Genomic DNA, 23820 nt, shown 5'->3' on the forward strand with positions numbered 1-23820 from the left:
CCACACTTTTATTTTCCTCCTACATTTATACTGTAATTGAGCTCTACGTGACGAATTTGATTTTGTGCTGTCACAAACCCAATTTTTTTAATTAATCGACCGGCACTAATTTATAGTGAATGAAGAAATTGTGCAAAAAATTTATTGGCGCGCCATATTTAGTAGCATGTCCGCTCGTTTGACGGAAATTGAAATAACTAGCGTACATACATGAGCACATACCAAATGAAAACGTATGTTTGTGCAAAGAAAAGATTTAGTGAAAAGCGTAGCAAAATAGACAGTAACCATATAAATAACGCAATCAGTGATAGAAATTAGAGAAATCTTAATTGCCTTAGAAGAAAATTAACGGAATATTTTTGTTTTATGTTTTTTGAAATGAAATAAAAAAGTAGCAATTTTTTTTTTAACTTAAGCTCTTGAATAACTGGGAACATGGAATAAGTTATATTATATTATATAAATACCTAAGATGAATTAAAGAATAATTCCAGCCTTTTAACCACTACTATATAAGTTATAACATTTACTATCCCTTCTTTATTGAATTCCGACTCACTCTTTATACGCGTTACGCTTTCGGCTTTTAAAATGCTTTCCCGCGTTTATACCATTCCCCGTTTTAATGCTCACGCCACACCACGTCGGCAATGCCGCTCCGCAACTCATCGCAACGCAACTGCAACGCGCCTCTACTCGCTCCCACAACTACAACACTCACAGATGATTACGTGATTCGCTACAAATGTCAAAGAGGTGATGATTTTTACGTTTACTTTTTAACAACAAGAAAAAATAGTAAAATGTAGAAATAGTTGTAAAAATTGTAAACGCGTCCATTGGACTATACGCTTCATTCGATATTTATAAAGCCTTAGACGTACATTAATAGAACGCTTGTCTTGAATGCTTGAAATGCTTTATTATAATTTTGTTATATCTCATTTTCCAATTGTATGTATATATGAGAGGTATAACCAAGAGGGTTAACATTATTACCCATGAACTGTTTTACTTTGCATAATGTTCCGAAAACCTACTAAAATAAAAATATTGAATAAATAGTTGCATGCCTGATTCCTTGGGAATTGTTCCGGGCGTATTATTTAAAAGCAATTTGCCACACCTAGCAATAAGCATCAGCACTGCCTTGACATATTATTAACAACAATAACAATTCTAATAACAAACACTTTTTATTATAAGTATAACACCGCACTAAATGACCCTTAACCGAGTGGTGGTCTTGGGTTCTCACTGGTATTTGTTACGCCGCTAATGCACCAAAATTTTACTAAAAACTCGCTACACGAAATATAACAGAAAATTAAACAAGTAATACAATAAAGAATTAAATGTAGTTAATAATCAAAATTATATCACATTTTCTTAAATAATATTTTCGCATTTTGCAACAGCTCGTCCACAATTGAAGACGACTGGCTACCAATCAGAGCCCGAGCCCAATTACGATTCCGACTACTCCACAGTAAAGTATCGAACATTAGATCGCCGACGTTTGCAATCGGTCTCATCGGCCACGAACGTTGCGAATCGCCACACAAACACATACCAGGACGATAAGTAAGTAATGTAGAATTAAACTGGCAGATAATTGTATAATTGAAAATTGATAGAATATACTTGTAGATGATAAAATAGGTAGATAATAGATACCCTGTCACTAAAAATTGAAAATATTTTCAAAGTTTGGGTTAGGTAAATAGGTGATATTTGTGATTCCACGAATTATTCCACTTGGACAGTTAGGGACCCCTATCCGTTGTGATGCCCAGCGTGATTCGAGATTGTCATTAATTTATTGAGGCGGCTAATATCAGCCGACTGGCAGGTGTCCTAGAAAGTATGACAACCGAGATACTTCAACTTTAATTGGACAGTGGAGGAGAAAGTGTCTAACTTGTTTTCATCTCATCATCCTGTAACTTTGGCAAATTTAACAAATTGCGCCCTCTAAAATCTTTAGTCTCACCACTTAAGAGTCAAAGAGAAAGTGTACAATTAGGGCAATGATGGTGGTGTATTTTACATTCTGGCTTGACCACGGCCAAAGTACAACTTTTGATGAGAGACTCCGCTGATTCGCAACACCTACTATAAGACAAGCAATTATTTACTGTCCCTTTCCTGGGCTTCCATGATAGTCTTCCAACAATAATTAATCCAAGTACTTCACCTTTTCGACAGAATGAAGTCGAGGGCCTCCTAATGAGAGAGAGAGAATTTAAAAGCAGTCCAGTTTTATTTGGAATAGCAACCAAGTCGCTTCTCTCCGTCTAGTTGCCTACGACATTAAGGTACCATTTGGTTAATTGGTAAACGGTATCTAGGAATTTTCACTCAGCACTTGAGAGCAGCATAATCTCGAAAGCTATCACATTACAGCCTCGTCCTTCAGACCAAATACAGAGTAAAGGAGACAGAACCCCATTATGCAGGGTTCAGCTGTTGACCTTTTCTATGTTAGTGCACGCGCTCAACACCATACCGCTACGGATACGACAGTTCTGTCTCAGAGAAGACAATATATGAAATGCGGTAGGTTTGGTTTCGACCTCAAATTATTCCAGAGTTCTAATGGCCGCAAAGTAAGGCACGGCTACAGATCACTACACCATATCGCTACCATTCAAACTGACCCCTCAATCAAGATAAAGATCTTATGACCAATTTAGCCTAGCTGAATTGCCCATCTTCGGTGCAACTGAAGTTAACTGTTCTGCTTGTTTTAATTTCAAAACTATAAATATCAATTTTTTCAATTCTTCAGAATCCGTTTCACAAACATTTCATGTGCTATAATATTTTCAGATTATATGGTACTATGCCAAATCCGATTAAATCGGAACAAAACCAGTACAAAAATCAACCTGGACGCATTGAAGACTACGTAACAGGACGTTCATCGGTCTCAGAGAAGGAACGCAAAGAGGTATAAATATAAGAAGCAAACAACTCGAATGCATAGTTGCAAAGAGAAAAAAATCCAAACTCATTGAAATACAAAAAAAAACAAATATTCAACAGCAATTATCAATTCAACCAGGTTAATGCAAAGCAATGCAATCTAATTGCTGCGAATAATCACCACTTTAAAGCCACACACACACACAGTACACTACGTACTTACATTTGCATTCTACGTTATTCACTTTCACTTGCCGTTAGCACTCGAATACTTATGCGATTATCATACGATTACGCACATATTCACACCAACACCTACGCTCAGTTATTAACTCTTTGAACCACATATATACTTACATACGTACATACCATTAAACGTGTTTCTATTTGCATAACAGTTATTTATAACGTTAATATTATTTACCTTGTCCGTGAATTTCGATTACGTCGCCGTACAATACTTGTACGTGTACAACAGTGCTTATCATGTTTCCAGCTGATTATCGTCAAGGTTTCTGCAGTCGAAAACAGCAACAACAAATCTACATTCATACATAGTCTTATATAGCATATAAACTTTTGTATTGTAATGCAGCTATTTTTGTGTTTTTAATTTTTTATTTATTATTTCATTTAACTGAATCTATTTTATTCCACGTTTTCTAGTGGTGGGACGAAGTGATGGACATCTTTAATGGGGTATGCATCACCTTTTTGATTAAACTTTAACTATTATTTGATACGAGTATAAAGATTGATAAACATGAGTTATGATGATATGATTGAAAAGCCATAAATTGATATGAATAAAGTTTAGTTTAGTGTTAATATGGTTGTGGGAATACGCTTTAATTGGTTACGAGGCCATTGAAGGCTGAACACAGGGTGGTTTATTATACTCGGTTATAAAACCTAATAATTATTAAACCTGGATTTTAATAATGGTCGTCCGCAAAAACAAAAAACTGTTCAATCGATTCCATAAGATTCTCTTTAGACCAATCTTTTCATGTGCAAAATCATTCGCGTTAGTCAAGAACAGGTTAGTAACAGTTAGGGAGATCGCTCGAAAACAGGTATACACTATAAGACGAATCAATAAGTACATCCCTACCAAGCTTTCGGAGCTGCTGGCGAGTCATTATCAATATGTGTGGACTGACGTTGCCCTGATGGAAAACCTTTCCTCTCCATTTGGCCAAATATGGCCGCTTTTGGGCAATTGTTGGCTTCAAATGGTTTAATTTTTGCGAGAACAAGTCCGAATTAAGACTTTGGCTATAGGTCAGCAACTCATAGTAAAAGCCAATCTCACGAATTACACAATAAATTTTCCTGCCTGCCGTTTGCTCACCGCGTTTCGACCAAGAACGTTTTCACTAGAGATTATAGTAATTGATCCACTTTTCATAGCTAGTAACCATCGGTTTCAGAAATATATCGATTTTTCCGGAAATTTGGTCCATGAGGTTTTTTGCACCCATCAATCGAGCTCTTTGTTATACTCGTACCCAACCTTATTTAAGAAGTTACATCGGTTTCCTCGGCCTTTTTGGTTAGAACTTGAACGAAAGAAAATAGTTCTCAAATAGTTATAATCGAAAAACTAATTCATCCAAGAATTGTATTTCAAAGACCTGTATAAAATTTCATGAAGATCGGTTGAGTAGTTCTCAAGAAATTTTGCCAACCGACTTCAAAAACATAGCTTCGAGAAAAACGCGTCCAAAGATGGCGCACTTAGCCTAGCTAGCCTCAAGCTCACAAGCTCTAAAGGTTGTATCTCCAAAACTATTGCATCAATTTGAAAATTTAGGAAAATATTCTAGAAGTTTTGTAGAATTTAATAAGATAAAAAATAAATATTCGTTTAAATAATAAATAAATAATAATGTTTAGTTCATCGGTAATCGAAATAATGATTACATGTTGGCCGTACTCAATGTTTTCTATTATTTTATCGATGTTTTCGAAGATGGTAATCGACGAATGCAAAATTGTACATGATTGACTTCTATTTAATTAGAACCATAAACACTATTCACAGTTTCAGCCGACTAGCTGAAAAGCTATAAATTTTTGTGTTGCAGGATAGGTTAGGTTATGCTAGATGGCTGATCAAACATCGCTCGTGGATGCATCGGGCGTCTTTTCTGAGGCAATAGAAAAGAAGAACTCCTGTGTTCGAACTTATAAATTAGCAAAACGCTTAGGAGCCAATACAAATTTGCACAGTCATTTAGTGTTCATTCCCAAAACGCGGGACAGTCTTCTTCGAGGTAGTAATAGGTGCCTTATATTTGAAAACCCATAATATTATCAATTATTTAGGTAATTACTTTCCCTTTTATAGAGAGAAACGTACTTTTACAGCCTCTTTTGTCGCCAATATTTTTTTAGCTGGAACTTTTTCAAGATTCTAAAAATATTCCCGTTTAGTAATTAAGTGTAAAATATATATATTTCTTTCTACTGAAATCATCCATTTACAATAAATCTTGCTTCACTAATATTTTCTGTTTCGAAATAATTCTATATCTGGAATTCACTAACTTGTTAAGTGGTTAAGGGAGCATCGTGTAATTCCGCGTATATTCATCGAATTCGCCGATGATGTCAACGTAAGTTCACAACAACTTCATGTGCACTTAATAACTTACTATGGGAGTCACGTGTGCATTATATATGGAGCACCCAGAAACTCGTATTACTTAGCGTAGAAAGCACTGCACAGAATGCGCATTTTATAGACCTTTAATAAAAGCTTAGATAGAAAAACACATAATTGTCATCTCACCAAGATATTTTTCAAGTAGTGGACAAGGCACCTACACTTTGTCGGGTTGACACTGCGAATTGTACGATAGAAATAATCGACACCACTATTTCGTTTATTATGCTTGTGAGCAATTTTTTAGTTTCGCTTTAGTTTATTTTAATTTTTTTATTATTTATTTTTATTTATTATTATTTTTAAGTTAAGTTTTTGAACTATATTACTACGAATAAAAGCTTTTTAAGTTTGTGATGTGATGCTTGAATTAATTATATTCACTAAAGTTCTTTAAAAATCATATGCAAAAAGCAAAAAAAAAAAATTGAATCAGTTTTTGAGATTTTTTTTTATCGCACAAAGTCTACAGCCTAAATTTTAGACCGATAGTCCAGACCTGTTGCTGACAATTCATCGCCCAAACTTAAAAAGCTTAAACATATTTTTTATAAGCATATTTATAATCAAATTCTTGTTAACAAAAATACATTTTTGTAAAGCAATCGACGCATTAAAATTTTCACCTTGACCATATGATAACATATGTATTCTCTTCTCACTTTTGAACACACTCCGTTAACTAACAGCACTTGGAACAAACAAAGCTCTCGCCACACTATACTGAAGGAAATCTTTCCAGGTAAACCTCGCTAGCAGCCATATGAAGTATATTTAAATTGATCTAATTTTTTACAATACTTTTGTAGAGCCTTAGCCAAAGAGTCTGGTTACGCGAGTGATTCAAATTTGGTGTTCCGCAAGCGTGACGTGCCACAAGCCAGCCCACTTAGCCCGGTCGAACAGAAGCAGGCTTATAAGAGCGTGCAAGCGGGTGGCGAACCACCTTTATTCGGGTTTAGGAAGCCAGCACCGGAAAGACCAAAAGGTGAGCCCAAAAGCAATAAAATTTCAGTCGTAAAAGCACAAAGATTTTGTTATCGAAAGCATAAAGTATTTTGTAGATTTTGTTTTTCAAAGTATTAATATTGTATAATTGTTGATGCTAACACTGGGTACGAGTACAAGGTTACCTGCATACTAAAACCGTTTTTAAATGTTTACAATTACTTTATCATATGGTTCTAGAGAAACACAGTAGCGAACACACCAAAATTCACGAAAAGCAATTATCTCAACTCCTAGGTTAAAACCGGTGTGGTCTCAAGTGTAACTGATCCCAAATAAAGTCTAAAAACTATTAACCGTAATTAAGTATAAATACCATTAAGTTAAATTGTAAATTAGCAACAACTCACAAATATAAACGCTCAACAAGCGCCTTGAAAAAAGTTCGCGCACAAAAAGTTATTTCTTTACCACGGAATCGCACCGCACCGTTTGGAAAGCAACTCACAAAGTATTGCCACACTAACGGCTACCGCAACAAATTCTAATATACTATATACATTTAAATTATTCCATTTTTGTAAACGTCAAAAGAAATCCTCGACTACACACAAATCTCGCCAACATTGACAAGAATTCGCGTGATCTCGGCAGCACCAGCGAGCGATAATACTGCCAGCAACCAATTGAAATCTAGCCAAGTCACAAACCTACAAGCGACTCCTCCGCAATTGACGCATATTAAAGTTCACCACCAAGCGAAAATGTTCACGCCGTCATTCATACCGCTCGACGGCAAGCGTGCCTCTAGTACAGGCGGTGCTTCACCACCACAACCGCCGAATCGTAAGTCGTCGTGTCGAAAAGTGACTGCAAAGGCGTCCCCAGCGCGTCCACCGAAGCCAACACCTGTAATACCGAAACGTCATGAACAATGTTTTCAAAGCCCCGAAGAAACTGTATTGGGCGCCAACAAATATGCAACAATTACACTGCGCAAACATGGGCGCGTTAATGGCGCCATTTGTCGCTCAAAATCTGCCGGCGCTGTTTCAACGCTGTTGGCGGCTACGAAGAGTAGCACTGAAACGCCAGCAGCACCGAGAGCGCTCAGCATTTGTCGCGATGATGCAAACGGTCCTGATGGCATGAAGCTCAAACGTGTACAACAACATATGCGCTTTCGTTCGATTAGTCCCACACGTTCGCAAAGTCGCGTGGCGACGTTACGGCAATCGAGTCGCAGTCCGGTTGCTTTCGGGCGTTCGATATCGAAAGAGCGTACATTTGCCGAAGAAAAGAAACGTTTGGAGAATACTCTGCCGACTGCGTTGACAAATTTCGAAGCTAGTACTAATATTTTACGCGATCCGTCTCTCAAATCACCGCAAGAGGTAAAACAAGCCGTGCGCTCATATGCCACATGTGTGGCACATCTGCGTAGTAAGTCACTACCACGCCTTAGAGAAGAAGTAAAGAAGACGGAGAACTCCAGTGTTAGCACCACAGTACGTCATTCAATGTGCTTTCCACAAGCCAAAATATTTGATTGTGCCAAAGCAATGCGTAAATCATTGACACGTTCAAAGAGTCCACGCCCGAAAACGGTCTCTACGGTCAGTCTAGCACGCACCGACTCCACCTTCTCGATAGAATCCACAACACCAAAAAACGTGAGTAGAACTAATCTTGTGGTTACGAAACGTATTGCGCCGCCCAAGTCTAAGCCTGAAAGCAAGCCCATTAAAAAAAAATCGGTAACCCAACAAAATGGTAAACGAGTTTCGACTTCGGCGAAAGGAAACACAATACCCAAGACGGTGAAAATGCGTAGCTCATTAAAAACGCAAACTTCGCCTACAGCCACCACTTATAGGCGCGCGGAAGACTCGCATACCATACCACGCAGCGGCTATCAATCAATAACGCTACATCAATCACGTAGTCTCAGTCCAAAGCGTTACTACCACCTGGAGGAGTATAACGCCAGATTAGACGATTACGATGTAGTGGATCGTAGTTATGTAGATGATTTGCTTTGGCAATACGAACGCAGTACTGCAAAACGCTACCCACAACAGGCTTTACGAGCTGAGTCAACTGCCAGAGATATCGCACGTCCCGAATCTCCTACACCGAGTTTGAAACATAGAAAGTTTTCCCCTACTCGTGAAGTGCGTGTACCACAAGAGCTCAGAAGTTTGCAAGTTTCGTACAACAAAACCGAGTCACCGACATTGGACACAGATGTGGCTCAAACTCTCAAACGCACCAGTAGGTTTTCTCCAACACGTGAAGTACGTCTGCCAAACTTGCCTCCGAGCCTGCAACCAGTAATTCCACGTTCGAAATCTGCACGAACAGTGCGTGATATCGCACGGCCGGAATCACCGGCTATTGCAGCTAATGCACGACGATTCTCACCCACACGCGAGATACGTGTGCCACAGCCCCCTCAAAGTTTACCTCCTCCATTGCCACCAGTTTCTTCAGCACACGCAGTATGCGTAAAATCTCCGTCAAGAGACGCGAACTCCACTTCGCGAAAGTTTTCGCCTACACGCGAGATACGCGTACCACCACAACAGAGTACACGCAGCGTACGTTCGCCCTCGCGACGTCGCATAGACACTTATCGTGCTAGCACCGCAAAGTCTACAGATAAGAACGATGGTGGTAAAGTGATTAGAGCCAGCAGTTTGAGCAGCGCCGATGATCGTAATAAACGGGGCCTCTATCTTTGTGGTGAGTTGGCGCATAGCGCTACTTCGCTCGAACATTATGAGCGGCATAGTCCCACATGTCGCTATCGCAATAATTCCGAACGTTTCACGGAGTTGAATCGGTTCTACAGCACTCTAGAGCGGGTCGGTCAATTAGAGCGTGCTACTTCGTTATCATCGTTTAAGCCTATACGACGAGAGGGCGAACCGTTAGATTTTGATGAGTGGCGTAAGATAAGACATCATGAACGAGCCGAGAAGGAGTTAAACTATTTGGTAGGTAAACTAAAACACGAGCAACGTACAAAGGATTTCGTTTTTCGCCCAAAAGACGTGGAGGATGTGAAATGGCGTCAAGATACAGATTTTGGCTTGCACTCAAAAGATAAATCTGTAGAAGACTTACGATATACTTTCGAACAAAAGAATATTTTCGCAGATTATGAACAAAAATTGCGTCAAGAATTTGATGGATCAAGAGATATTGTGCGACCATACTGGCGCCGAAACACTGTAGCAGATTTGGCTTCTAGTTTGGAAGGCAAAATCCAGCCATATTGTGTAGTCGATCACATGCCAGCAACAGCAGAGCCTGAAGAGCTCGCAAAATGTCAGCTAAACAGTCGTCTCGTAAGCACGCTCTCCAAAAATCAGATATTAAAGATTACGCAGCAATTAAATGAAATATATTCGAACAACACGCTTGCCTCTTCGGAAGATTATGTGATTACTGTGGATGAGGATGCTAAGAGACGGGCTGCCCTACCGGGTGCACTCCAAGTGCGATGTAACTCTACATTGACGAAAGAGGAACTTTTAAAACCCACGATTAGCAAAAAATTGGCGAAGGAAATCACAATTAGCAAAGAGTACAACAAAGGTAAGGCCACAAAAGAATCTACTTCGATAGAACCTGCCGTTAAAAGCGCACGTAGCAGCTCGCCAGTATATTTGGCACGTGAAACACGTGGTGCTGCTGCCGCAAAAAACGCTGAAGCTTTTATGACAAAACAACCGCCAGTACCAGAACAACCGCAATGTATAAAATTTGATAAGAAAACCACGGAACATCGCGAGCATGCAAAAGTGGCAACTGAAGAAACCAGACCATTTAGGAGCCATGTGCACTCTGAACAACCCGAGAGGGATGTTGAAAGCGAGCAAAATAAGCAATGTGAACCGTCGCCGAGTGGAAAGGAACCGAAGGAAAAAATAACACAGAAGATACAATATTTTGAGGAACGTCAATATGATGAGCCACCAAAGACAATTTATCATGCACGCGAAGACTCTTCCCCCGACGAAGCCGAAGTAATGAAGGTAATTGAGGAAAATATCAAATCGCGTGCACACAAAGGAACTCCAACACCAGCACTGCATCATCATAAGGAGCTTAGTCACTCTTTAACCGATCTGAAGGAGATTTTTGGCGAACGCCACACAGCACGTGTAAATTTTCACATGCATTCACCACCCGAGCGGCCACCCGACGTCGGCAGCGTCTCTCAGCCCATGAGTCCAGTGCGTGATTGTATGGACGTGACAGAAGACGCTTGGTATGATTTAGGCGAGTTCACGCCAAACAGTAGCGCTGAGCAGTTGAATGTACACTATCGCTCGCGTAGTATTTCTCCCGTCTCACAGGCCTCATCTTCTTACCTATGTCGCGTGCACACTGGCGACGTACGTAAAATGAAGGAGCGCTTCGAAAGTTTTGGTGCATACGATGATAGTCGGTGTCATTTTTTTGGGGTTAGTACGCTGAGAAAGGTGCGCAGCGATCCTGAATTGAAGCAATTCAATGCAGTTTCAAAAGACGCCTTAAAGATGGAGACCACAAATGAAGAATACGGTGATGTACAAGCGCTGGCGCACAAATTCGAACAACGCAGTCAAAGCATGCGCGTACGCAACGGAAGTGGACGTGGACGTACACCATACCGACGTGTAATCTCGCCGATAGGTGTAAGAGATCGACTTATGCCGCATATCGATATAATAAGTAAAACAGCGGCGCTAAAAGAGAACAAGCAGGCAACTGCACAGCAGCGTCTAGTAAAAGTGACACCCGAACGTAGCTTTGTCGTTGAAAAAATACGTAGTCAATACGAACGTAGCTTATCACCGCCAATAGACGTGTGTAAATCGCGCTCAAGCCCGGACATACCACAAGCAGCAGCTATTTCACCTCATCTTTCGGCAGACTGGACTGCACACAAGTATCCAAGTCCCACACAAAATGCATTTAGAGGAAATGGAATTGCAAAACCGTTAAATAGAGAACGCACTTCGGTACGTATAGCGAAAATTTTACGAAGGCTGCCGCCAAGGTCGAGTTCGGCTTCGCCGCCGAGACCACCGAAAGCCCAGCAACATGCTCGTGACACTTCGCTGCGGAGAATGCATCGTAGTGATATATTTGCAAATCAGCAATTCGATCCGAAGAAGCATCAGCCGAAAGCACGCTATGTGCCAGACGGCGCCGAGGCAAGTGAGCGGAAGCGTGCCTCTTCGCATCCACGTTGCGGCGGCAGTTGTGACATACTCAAGAGTGCGATGGCGGTATCATTTCAAGGTTTTTAAAATATAAATTTACAGAATATGCACAAATTTATGATGATTCTTACAAAGCGCACAATAATTAATTTGATTTACAGAACTATCGACCTATACAACGATTCCTCAATAGTTATGATTGGATTGTTAGCAGTTGAAGAAGCATATTCTTTTCATAGTATTTAATACTGACACCCAAGGTTTGGGCTCATACCATTCCCTCGCTTATATATATATTTTTAAGGACTTGCATGTGTACTTATAAAAAATAAGTTCCCTATAATTATTTTTTGTATTTAAGATCATATAATATTTTCTCGATACCTCGTGCCATTATTACAAATCCATTTTCTCAGTAGTTAGCTGCTCTTTATCTTTAACTTACAAAATATTCGTATACGCTTCGGTATTTGTGTCAGAGTCATTACATTATGGTTGACTTGATTCGCTGGGTTATATACCGTTTTTTGCTGCTTTCGGCTTCATAGCTTACGCGTTTTCACGCCCTCTCCTTATCTATATCTCTATTAACATCTTCAAATTTTAAATGTCCTTTTTCATGTCCGTTTGGTACGTTCTAAACACGTTATCGTAGATGACGGTAACGATCCACCAGTCCCACCAAAACCTAGTGGATATCGCGCAGGTGAGTTGTTACATATATCTGATATTCTTAGAAGATTTAAGGGATGACGGGATACTCGTTACTTAATATATACTATATATTAAACCACATTCATTTCACTAAACATTGAAGTGTGGCTAATCGAACAAACAACTGGTATAAATAGGATACGTATACTCCAATAAAATAAAGATAAAATAGCAAGGAACTTTAGATTACGAATTTTTCTGCAATCGTATATTGTATTTTGAGTTTACTGAAATCATTTTATTTTTACTTTTGCCTATCAAATGTTCAACAAGATAGCGCAACTTAAAGGTAGCAATCAGAGCAGGACGAATCGAACACGGTTTAGTGACAGAAAACTCATAGACTAGATTTTGTTTAAAATAGAAAGGTAATCGACATTCCAAAGAGAATAAATGGTGGTAAAAATTTAAATGAATTATATACAAGTCTAGAAAGAATATACGGATGTAATGCTACAAATTGAAAGCTAATTTCACCCCAAGATCTTGTTCAAATGATTATTCATTCCTAAGAAGAATAGACTTATAAAGCTGGTGATCATTTCTACCTCTCACACCATAGTCTGTAAGCATGACCGCAAGACGTTGTTATAGATTTAAGTCTAAATATTTGTGAAAAATACGTGCTAAAGATATTCTGAGCGCTTTAAGATGCTAGACTGCTTTAGAGGTTACTAACGAGTGGATTTTTTACACGTCAATGATACAAGTGAGCGAAACTTACCTCTTATTAGTCGTCTATACACCTTTGTTAATGATGAGAACATCGAAAAAGTTAAAGAAACAGTTTAAACAAACCGTGGTGATGGCATCAGAGAGATAGCATTAAAACTCTTTTTGGCTGTCAACGATTTTTTAGTATCTGAAAAATCTATTTCGTAAAGCACCATGAGTTCATTGGCCCAATAATACAAAATTCCCTGTACACACTGGATAGTCCCTTTGCTATATTGCAGTCATTCTTCCTTTTCGCTGTTTGGCGTCAATTGGAGATTCCAAGTGTAGCCAGGTCCTTCCTCCGGTGAGTACTGGGTCGAATAATCTCAGAGCTGGAGTGTTTTCATCGTTCCATCGACTGCGGTATTCGCGTTCCCAATGCGCAAAGACCATGAATTTTCTGCAGAACCTGTCTCTCGAAAACTCGTAGCGCCGATTTATCAGATGTTGTCATCGTCCTTGTCTCAGCACCATGTAGCAGGACAGGGATGATGAGTGACTTGTAGAGTTTGGTCTTTGTTCGTAGAGAGCGGACTTTATTTCTCAATTGCCTACTCAGTACGAAATAAGATTCGAAATATGATTCGGATATAGCGGTAGTTCCTTTTCGTGCGGCGGCTTTAAAATCGACGAAGAGGAGGTGTGTGTCGATGTTCCTTTCAGGGGTCTTTTCCAAGATATGGCGCATATTGAAATTACAACCAGACATAATAATCATAAAATACTCCCAAAGTTGCGGATAAGCCCCTCAAATACTGTTCCACTGTAAAATTAGAAACAACATTTGCTTTAATTTTCTCTCACCTCCCACTGCAGCTCTGCATTACAAAAAAAATAATAATAACAACAAATAATCATTTGTTTACATTTCTTATGCGTACACAGCACTTACAAAGTCCGCTGCTCTTTCTACCGCAGACAAGCTACAAGCTCAATAGGCCATTGACACACCCTTTAAGAAACACGCTGTCGACATTAAGATTATGAAAAGCAAAGTGAAAAGAAAATGAAACCAAAAACTAATAATAAAAGGAATATTTCCTTTTGACCGCAAAAAAGATAATTCGCGCACACGAAGGCGAAGGCAAGTGCAAAGCTCAAGCAAAACAAACAACAAATCGAAGACGCTTAACGCTAAAAGCCGTTTCCGTCGCCGGTCTACAACTGCGCACTACTTAGCAAGTACAGGCTGAGAAGGTTAGCGAATTGCTGGGTGCAGCACCGTCAAAAGACTAATTTCCTTCATTTCGTTTAGTTTTTCTTAGCATTTTCATGTTCTTTTTCACTTGCGCACCGTTACACCTGTTCGGTGGTGTATTGTTGTTGTTGCTCAAGAATTAAAATCAATACTACCAATAGTGCTTTGTGACCTCCTTAGCTTGGCCAGTGCGCTGCAGTACGCAGACTATTAGTTAGTTAGCCAAGTTAGTACGTAGTTGGTGGCAGAAAACCTCGCAACGTCAAATCCAGTATGGTGGCGTTGGTAGCTACAGTGATGGCGGTGGTGGTTTTCGGGGGGTTGCCCTCATACAAATGTGCAAAGCGTTGCCATGGCCGGTGCTAACAACAGTCATAACAAAACAACAATAACAACAATGGGCAGAGCAATCATGCAGCGCTCAATGTTAGTATCGAGTGCCCTTCCACAAGGCAATCAAGTTAGCCAGCCAGCGGCAACAGACCACCAGACTAAGAGGCTAGTAGTAAACAGGCTTAGCTGGCGCATTGGATACTCACGTTGTACCACCAAGGTAGACAAGTTGGTCAGTCGGCGTTGAGCCGCTGCTTTTTCCGCAAGTCTATCAGAAATTAGACGCGTGCTCCGCGTGCAACACCGTGTCCAATCGGTGAAAGAAATACAAATCGATTTTTTATAAATAAAGCGCGTAGATAATAAATGAGCAGCAAATAGTGAGCTAATAATAAAATCGAAAATGAAAGTGAATAGTGAATTGTGAGAGAATTAAAGTGGATTAGTGCGTCTGTCAGTCCGTCACCACACATGCAGTGCCATAACGAAACTACGCGTCCGCTAACGCAATACACGCGCATCGGTAAATTTTCCTATCAAGCGACGCAAAATGGTTTACCCTTGCCGCCCAGCACAGTGGCCACAAATCGCAGATACCATTTGAATGCGGAACAACCGCAACATTATGGTCGCACCACCAACTTGACCAACCACATCAGCAACACGCCCGCCATACCAACCTCAACAACGCCGAGTCGCTTGCATCAGAGTTGTCATGATTTACGTGCATTGCAAGAGCCGCTCACCGCTGCGCCGCGTGCATTAGCCGGTATAGTGCCGGCGTTCCAACGCCTTGAGACACCTGTCGGCGCCAGCAACAATGCAACAACTGATGGCAGTGCAACGCTTGCAACACACCGCTGGTCGCGCCAACGCTCCAGCGACTCCTGCAATATTGCCAATTGCGGTAAAATACTGTGGGTGAGTCGCGAGACAGTCGGCGTGCCAGTGGACAATGAGTATGAGGCAGCGCGCACGTTTGCCGCTAGTAAAGGTTATTACTATGATCGCGAGCAAAACGTGCGTATACGCACCAATGCCAAGGGGCTGCCTTATACGCCGTTGCCGGAGCGCAAACAGGACTTCCTTGCCAATCAGCGCGCCATTGAGGCGGTAGTGCCGTTGGTGTTCAACAGGCGCCATCAGTCGAGTTAGTATCCTACTGTCCTATTTTCATATATACAAATGTGTGTGGTGGAAAAGAAATTTGCATAGGGGAATATTTTTAAGTGAAAAGTATGTCAATGCAGCTAAGGCGGATTCAAATTTATGGCTACAGCAGTGACTAAAATAGATTTAGTTTGCTGAAAATGTAGGCCGAAAGGTTTTAGACCTTCTATATATACATAGAAGTTTATTAATAGGTAAAAAAAGTAATGGGTAAACTATAGTGAAAAGGTAGTCATTTACACATATGACAAGAAATACTATCAACTTCGGTTGCACCGAAACTATAATACCCTTCATAAATAAAAATGTTTTCCATACAAGAAATCGATTATGTTTAGTCATTATAGTGAAATAAAAGTATTTTCCTTGTATGTACCAGATCAATTAATTTGTATGGGAGCTATGTAAATTTTAATCATATCCCCAAAACTGAGCGACTAGTTTGTCATATACAAACGGACAGACGGAAAAAAATTACTAAATCGACTCAGCTCGTCATTCAGAACATGTATGTATAAAGAAAAAGCACCGAAACTTCAAATTTAATGGGGAACGTTTATTATTATATTCCTTCACATTTATTTTTTGAAGATTATCTCTTTCAAATATTGTCTCAGATGGTCCATCCGTTAAGTCCACTTTACGTTGACTCGTTCGAGTAATTCGACTAGTAACTGGCAAATGGCACGTGGTATGTTTTGCTCCCAGGCCTGAATCGAAGCGAAAGTCTAACGGTGCGATATCATGCGATCTTTATAGAGTCTCCGGTGACTCCTTCTGGGTGCCATAAACTTCGTCGCAAATTATTTATTCTCTATTTGGGGTTTAAAAACACATAAGTAACTTTATACACCATGTGCTGATTATAATAATAGGGGTGCTATTATAATATATAGTATATGATGATGGACCTTTGAACACATATACATAAATCCGTCTAGATTCCAATAATGTATTTCACGCAGGATCAATTAATGATTTTGGAAATAATCCAAAAAACTATTAAATTAGGTCAGATTCAAATCTAGATACCTCTGTATATATTATTTTTAGCTATAGAATGTAAATAAGAAAAAGTGATCTGAGTCGATTACAAGTTATAGTTAAATATCCAAAATTCCGCCTCACTATCTGTATCTGTGATTAGAATATATCTGTAAGATATATATTGTGACAAAAAAGTACCCGGAAATTGTAAATAATTATTCATTAATATTTCTTTTATCCCCTTTAAAATAATTTCCACTGGATTTAATACACTTAAGCCAACGATTTTTCCAGTCCTCAAAACACTTTTCATATGCACTCCTTGGGATGGTGTCTCTTCGATCGACTGAAAACGAGTTACACAAAATGGCAATTTCAATTTGGGGAACAAGAAAAAATCACAGCGAAATCTTCTAAAAAATCAACACGCTTCAATAATTTTATTTCACAGTCCATTATGAACTAATATTCATTTCTCTAATGGAAAACCAAACAGCTTTGAATAAATTGTGACTCGAATTTAAAGAATTGCTTTTAAGGTCATTATGTACAGCATACATCCATACACACTTTATTCCTCTTCAGACTACAAAGCCATTTCTCTAAACTAGGGCAATTTTCAGAAATTTGCATATAATTATATTTGGTGCATATGAAATTGAAATCCTTCCGAATTTGCCTATGCCATAGAGAAATAATAATTTTAGCTATTAAATGCAATTTAAAGTAATTTACACTGCAAAGCCTTGGCATAAATGCCATGTGGCGAACTCCTTCGCACAAAGGCTAGAATTTAACCGCCAAAAAACGGAACAAAAGAAGGTTATTTCCTTAGAAAAAGTTGTACTAATAAATGACACGAGTCACAATGCACTGAATGCGGGAGACTGCAAAAACACACACATGTGTACATATATAATACATATGCATATGTATGTATGTAAATTAAAAGTGACCCTCAGAAGTGAAGTGGACTGTGTAGAATCTGTCTCTTATACACATCTAGATGTGTATAAGAGACAGCAATGCACTGAATGCGGGAGACTGCAAAAACACACACATGTGTACATATATAATACATATGCATATGTATGTATGTAAATTAAAAGTGACCCTCAGAAGTGAAGTGGACTGTGTAGAATGATGCAAAAACATATATGTATGGGTACATATGTATATAGGTAATTTTATAACAATATAATTAGCTGCAACTGAAGCGTAGCAAAAGGCAATTAAGAGACTGCAGAAGTTTATATTTGAAAAAAATTTAACTGAGTTCATTTGACAAACATTTAAAAGTAAATTTTTCAAACAAATGCAACTCTACTCAAAAATATCGTCCACAGAAAATATTTAAAAACGCAAGTACAACCCTTACTCAAATTTTTGTAAAATTTAACTTTAAATATTTTACCAGATTATGAACTGGTGGTAACCTCAAAAACAATTAACAGTTTTTTTTAGTTTCATAAACATTTTTAGATTTTTAAATTAAATTAAAAATATATTTTTTTAAGTTAACCATTTTATTAAATTGTAAAGAGATGGCAACACTTTTCCAAATTTTTATTCAACTTTAAAATTATGCGAACTCCTTTAGTACATTAAATTCAAAATAAATTTATATTTTTAAAGTAGTTAATAAACCCACATAGTATTGTTTCAATAACTTTATTAATTTAAATATACGTAAAATTTAAACAGGTGGCAACGTTTTCCCTCAATTTTTCCAATTTTAAAACTATGCAAACAAATTTCTTTAATAAATTAAATCAAAAATATTTTTGTTTTGTACGTTAAACATTTTGTTAAATTGTAAAGAAGTGGCAACCGTTTTCCAGAATTGTTTAATCTTCAAAACTATGCAAACTCCTTTGATAAATTTAATTAAAAAAAATTTTATTATACTGTAACCTTTTTTAAATTGTAAACTAACCTCTTCATTTTTTTACTCATAAGTAGTATTTCTTTATCTCATAAAATTTTTCAGTTTTCGTAGAGGTAACAATCTAAAAATTTTTAAATTTTCGAAAGAAATTTTCAGATGTAAGCTTTTTTTAACCTCTGCAGTTTGTAATATTTTTCACTTAGTTTACTCATATGTAATCCCAAGCTTTTGGCAACCTTTCACACTTTTTTTTTATAATTTAAATTACTTTTGTAATTATAATTACTAGTGCCACATAAACTGCTACTCTGACGTGATTTTGTTACCCCTCACAATTTCGTTGTAATAAATATAATATAAAAAAATAAGTTCAGGTTGAACTTTATCCACAACATAACTCTCCTTTCTCTTTTCCCACACTAACACAAAACCTTAATTTAATTAAGCATTTAATTGAACACGGTAATTTGTCTGAATTTCACAAAAGAGGACCAGAAAAAGTTAACTTCGGTGCACGAAGCTAGAATACCCTTCACAAATCAAAAAAAATGTTCATATAAAAAATGTAGATGCGGAAAATTGCTACACACACAAAACTTACATTTTAGAGAATCTAAATACTTAACGTAATATACTACATACTTAAATGAGCCCCAACAAAAATAGCGAATAGCGAAAAAACGAAGCAGACAGACTAGAAATGGAACTGTCGCACTCAGAGCTTTCATGAAAAGTAAACAAACGGCAAAAAGGTAAACATATCGCTACTTTAAAGACCAAAGCACCATAAGATGACAACAAAAATTGTTATCACGTAAAGTTGTTGTAAATCAACAAAACAACTTGATACTCGGTATTTGCGGAGAAGCGTCGAGCGCTGAGTGTAAGAGTGAACAATCTAACCGCATTGTTGAGATATTAATTACAACTACACGTGAATTAACTATGAATTACCCGCGTGGCACATATGAAAATCGTAATCACAGTGCAAGTATTAGTATGAAAAAACCGAAAGGAGAGTCTGTCGTTACGGTAGTACGTCAAATGAGAGTAACGAGCAATTTCGCGCGCGCTCCATAAGTCAGTAAGTCAGCATATGATTACAGTGATACAAGATGAGTGGTATTGAAATTGAAATTTTAAAAATTGTAGAGAAGTTCTCTATTTTCTATTTGGGAGAAATGGTAAAATATCTCTAAAGAGTCTACAGGAATTTTAACGGAGGCATATAACAACAACAGTCAGAAATTAGCAGGAGAAATTACTTTTAAAATCACCGGGGGCTCATTCTTCTTTGAATACATAACATATGATCAAAATATACCCGGTCCGAAGATATTTTCACATATTCTAATACAAGTATTGAAATAGGCTCTTGAGCCAATGATTACAATAATTTTCCATACATTTGTTATAAGGCCTACGGCGCACTTTTTCTTTGGGTTTGGCTCATTTTTGGAAGATCATTTTCTATATTGTTGGATAAGTTTCGAATTAATATTCATAAACTCACGGAACATAAAAAGTCATGATGAGTTTTATGAATGTAGGATCTTCAGCTGCATTGCCAAAATAAGGAAAAAATTATATATTATTTTCGGATTTTTTTTTTTTTCCGAACCGGTCAATTATTACCATTCTTCGAAAGAATACATATAATAAATATATTATATAACAGACACAATCACTGTTTTATTAGTTCCATTACGTTAAATTTACCAAAAAGTAACGTAATCGTGCCACAGTGCATACAAACCTGTCACTCTAATAAAAGACCGTTGCAAATCTAAATGAAAGTACGTGAGCACACCAAAGTACTTGGAACTGAGACTCATCGCGAAACCAACGTCAGAAACATGCACGGGCGAGCTAAGTGGGAGTAGCGCAGCCGGCTGTGGAGCCACTGGCTGAGTGCCCCAATCGAACGGCGCCACAAACAGTTGAACGATGCGCGCCTGCCAGTAATGTACACACGCTAACGGTTAACGGTTGAATTGTTTCGAATTTTTCATTTCAAGTGAGTTCAAGTAGACTTGCGCGAAGGCACAGCAGCTGAGCCAAATAGAAAATCAAATTGAAGAACAAAACGACGCTATAAGCACGTTCACTGGATATAATAGAATTATATTCGAGTAAGTGTTAACACAGACGAGCGGCAGTGGCGTGCCGCCGCACGCAAAGATAACATTAGCGACTGCGGCAACAAACTGCATGTTTTGCATTATTATTGTTGTTATTTGTGAACTGTTCTAATTAGCAAACAATTGATACGCGCGTAATTCGAAGCGCGCCGTCTGCCCGATGACAGCGAGTGTCTCAGCTTGCCGCACCGCAAACTCCACACGCCGCGCTGATTGTATTGTTCGTTGAATAGCGGTTGGAAAAAAGTGGAAAACACTTAATTTTGCATGCGGCCATAAAGTTCAATTCAGTTCAGCTTACAGTTGAGTGTCTACAACTTGTCTTATCTGACGACGCGCTGCGCCGCGCACCGCCGCACACCGTCAAATGCCGGGTGCTAGACAGTGCAACGATTTGCGAGGTATTTTATGTGCAATTTTATACATGCTTAGGTAGTTAACCCGCCAAGCAGCGCTTTTGTTAAAGTCACTATGAAAAAGCAGCAACAAAACGATACGAAAAAGTTAAGCACAAAATAAAAAAGTTGTGGGAAAAGTGTTGTGGAAGAGTTGTTGCCCGCTTGCGCAGTAGTGAAAGTGTAAATTAAACGCGCCGCCGCAAAAATAACCGGCATCACAAGACAAAGCTCGTCCGACAGCTGGCGCTGCCGCTGCGGCGCACAGACCGCCGACAAGCGCTAAGTGACAAGCTAGTTCGACTGCCGCACAATCAATTTACCGCATCAATGTAGCAATTTACATTTTTTTAATTTTTGTTGCTTTTGTCTTTTGAGTCTGTAATTATTTTTCAGTTTTTGGCAAGTTTTGTCTATCATTATTCTAGTGTTTATGTTTTTTATTTAACACATTACTGTAGTGTCATGCAGTAGGGAGGGCAGGAAATAGTTGAAGCCGTTAAAGCGAATCTCTTTCTGGGTCAAACGAAATTGGTTTGTTCTACATTTGATTGGCTCCACTTAGCCAATTTTTTTTTCTTTCCATAAATTTATTGCTATTACTCGATTACTTTTCTCTTTCTCTAGCTTATGCGAAACAACTTTAAATTGAACGTATGTGTGTATGAAATTAAAGTATTTCTCTCAATAGCGTTGGTTTTACTATATATTCTCGAGCGCAAATTCTAAGCGAGTTCGGTTGGCTTCTTTTTAAACCTGAAGATTTTGTTTTAGTAAAAGTGATCTAATTTTTTCTTCCATTTTAAGATCAGTAATTAATTTCTCGAATCTTAAAATTATTTTTTTCCTTCCTCTTCATTTCCTTTCTAACAGCAGAACATCGAATATTTCCACATAATTTTGAGGACTGTTCCTGTGTTAACATATAAAATTATCATAGCTATTTAGATTCGATTGCCATCGGAAAGGGATAGTTATCCGTTACATTCTTTCCTGATGCTATATTTGAATATTTCGGATATTTTTGTATCTTTCTTAATTACTACTGATACTTGCTTGTGAAACCGTCCTGTCCTACTATCTCAATTAATCTTGCCTCTATTTTTGACATTTCGATCTGAAATATTTCACACATACTTTCTTCATCAAGAACCTGCCCATTTGTTTTAAACTGTGGTATTGAACCCCTGTAACAAGTACTTGTATGAAAAACTTTTTTATTTGATAATATATTGGGTAGTCGAAAAGGTCTTTTCATATTTCTAATCCAACTTTTTTTTTGTTTTTCTTTTTTAAGTTTATAATGAACTTTTATGAACCAAATATGTACCATTTTGGGTCGACCACTTTTTGGCATTTTTTCGCTAGAGGCATTATTCCATCAATATAAAACTTTTCTGATAATTTTTACAAGCTTCTCTTGAAGCCAACTTTACTCCATGAAGGGAGTTCTGCATTGACCGAAACTAATGATAGTCCGATGGTGTAAAATCAGGGCTATATGGTGGATGCATCAAAACTTCCCAGCCAAGCTATCCTAGTTGTTGCCGAGTCATCAAAGATGTGTATGGTCTAGCGTTGTCCTGATGGTAGACGAAGCACTTTCTGTTGATCAGTTCTAACCGCTTTTTTCGATTACTTGCTTCAATCTCATCAGTTGTTGATAGTAAAATGTAGAATCAATCTTTGGACCAGGCTGGAGAAGTTCCTGGTGGATGATTCCTTTCTAATCGCACCAAACACTCAGCATAATCTTTCGAGGCGTCAACCCTGGCTTTGCGACCATTTGTTGAGCTTCACCACGATCTTTTTCGCACATTATTCTCGTGTTTTATCCACTTTCGTCTCCCGTTACGCGCTTCTGAAATGGTTTAATTTCATTTCGTTTCAGCAAATAATCACAGACGAAGCTTAAAATCTCACTTTTCCAACACTATGTAATTGGTAGCACTTGAGATATACGACTGCAACCACGAAAAGGCTTTTTCGACTATCAATATCTTCACGAAATTTTTCGTAGAGTATTAACTAAAACAGATCGGACAACCATAGCGTTTAGCTGTCGTACAAACTGACCAATGAAAATCAAGTCCTTGAGTATGTATTTTTTTTATTTGGCAAAATGTCTTCATGAAATTTGGCCTAGGTTATTTTTCAAGGCAGCAATATAATCTTGGAACAAATTATTCAGATTGGACCATAATAAAGATATAGTTGACATACAAAGCCAACTATCAAAATCAAGATGAAGATCTCTTTATTATTTACTATACATGGGTAGTTGGTAAAAAACATCTTTCTTTAAACAATTTTTTTTCTCACATTTATATAATATTTTTTAGAAATCTTTTCTTTTACAAACATACACTATTAACAAAGAAATTCTGAAATTTTTGCCAAGAAAATATTTTAAACTCGACCATTGCGACGCCATTTCCGGTGAGCACTCGGAAAACAGATGCGTTCGCGGTGGCAGGATAACTCCTTACAGGATCATCTAAAGTGAAA

The 23820-nt window shown here is 38.1% G+C and overlaps 1 protein-coding gene across 26 annotated transcripts in view; it reads left to right on the forward strand.

Moving 5' to 3' along the window:
• LOC108975544 (sorbin and SH3 domain-containing protein 2) overlaps positions 1-23820 on the forward strand; it is an 83575-nt gene that overhangs the window by 53771 nt on the left and 5984 nt on the right. For 13 of the 26 annotated variants that reach the window (XM_018944252.1, XM_018944261.1, XM_018944282.1 and 10 more), the window contains 7 exons: positions 727-759; positions 1422-1587; positions 2836-2956; positions 3598-3630; positions 6292-6344; positions 6412-6590; positions 12425-12475. In XM_018944252.1, the coding sequence (XP_018799797.1) occupies positions 727-759; positions 1422-1587; positions 2836-2956; positions 3598-3630; positions 6292-6344; positions 6412-6590; positions 12425-12475 (636 nt within the window). Of the gene's footprint in view, positions 1-726; positions 760-1421; positions 1588-2835; positions 2957-3597; positions 3631-6291; positions 6345-6411; positions 6591-12424; positions 12476-20709; positions 20909-20941; positions 21319-23820 lie in introns of those variants that run through there. The other 13 variants (XM_018944290.1, XM_018944106.1, XM_018944140.1 and 10 more) reach the window with 8 other exon arrangements.

The sequence above is a fragment of the Bactrocera latifrons genome, unplaced genomic scaffold (assembly GCF_001853355.1).
Source record: "Bactrocera latifrons isolate USDA-ARS-PBARC rearing strain unplaced genomic scaffold, ASM185335v1 scaffold_114, whole genome shotgun sequence".
In the NCBI taxonomy this organism is placed as follows: domain Eukaryota; kingdom Metazoa; phylum Arthropoda; class Insecta; order Diptera; family Tephritidae; genus Bactrocera; species Bactrocera latifrons.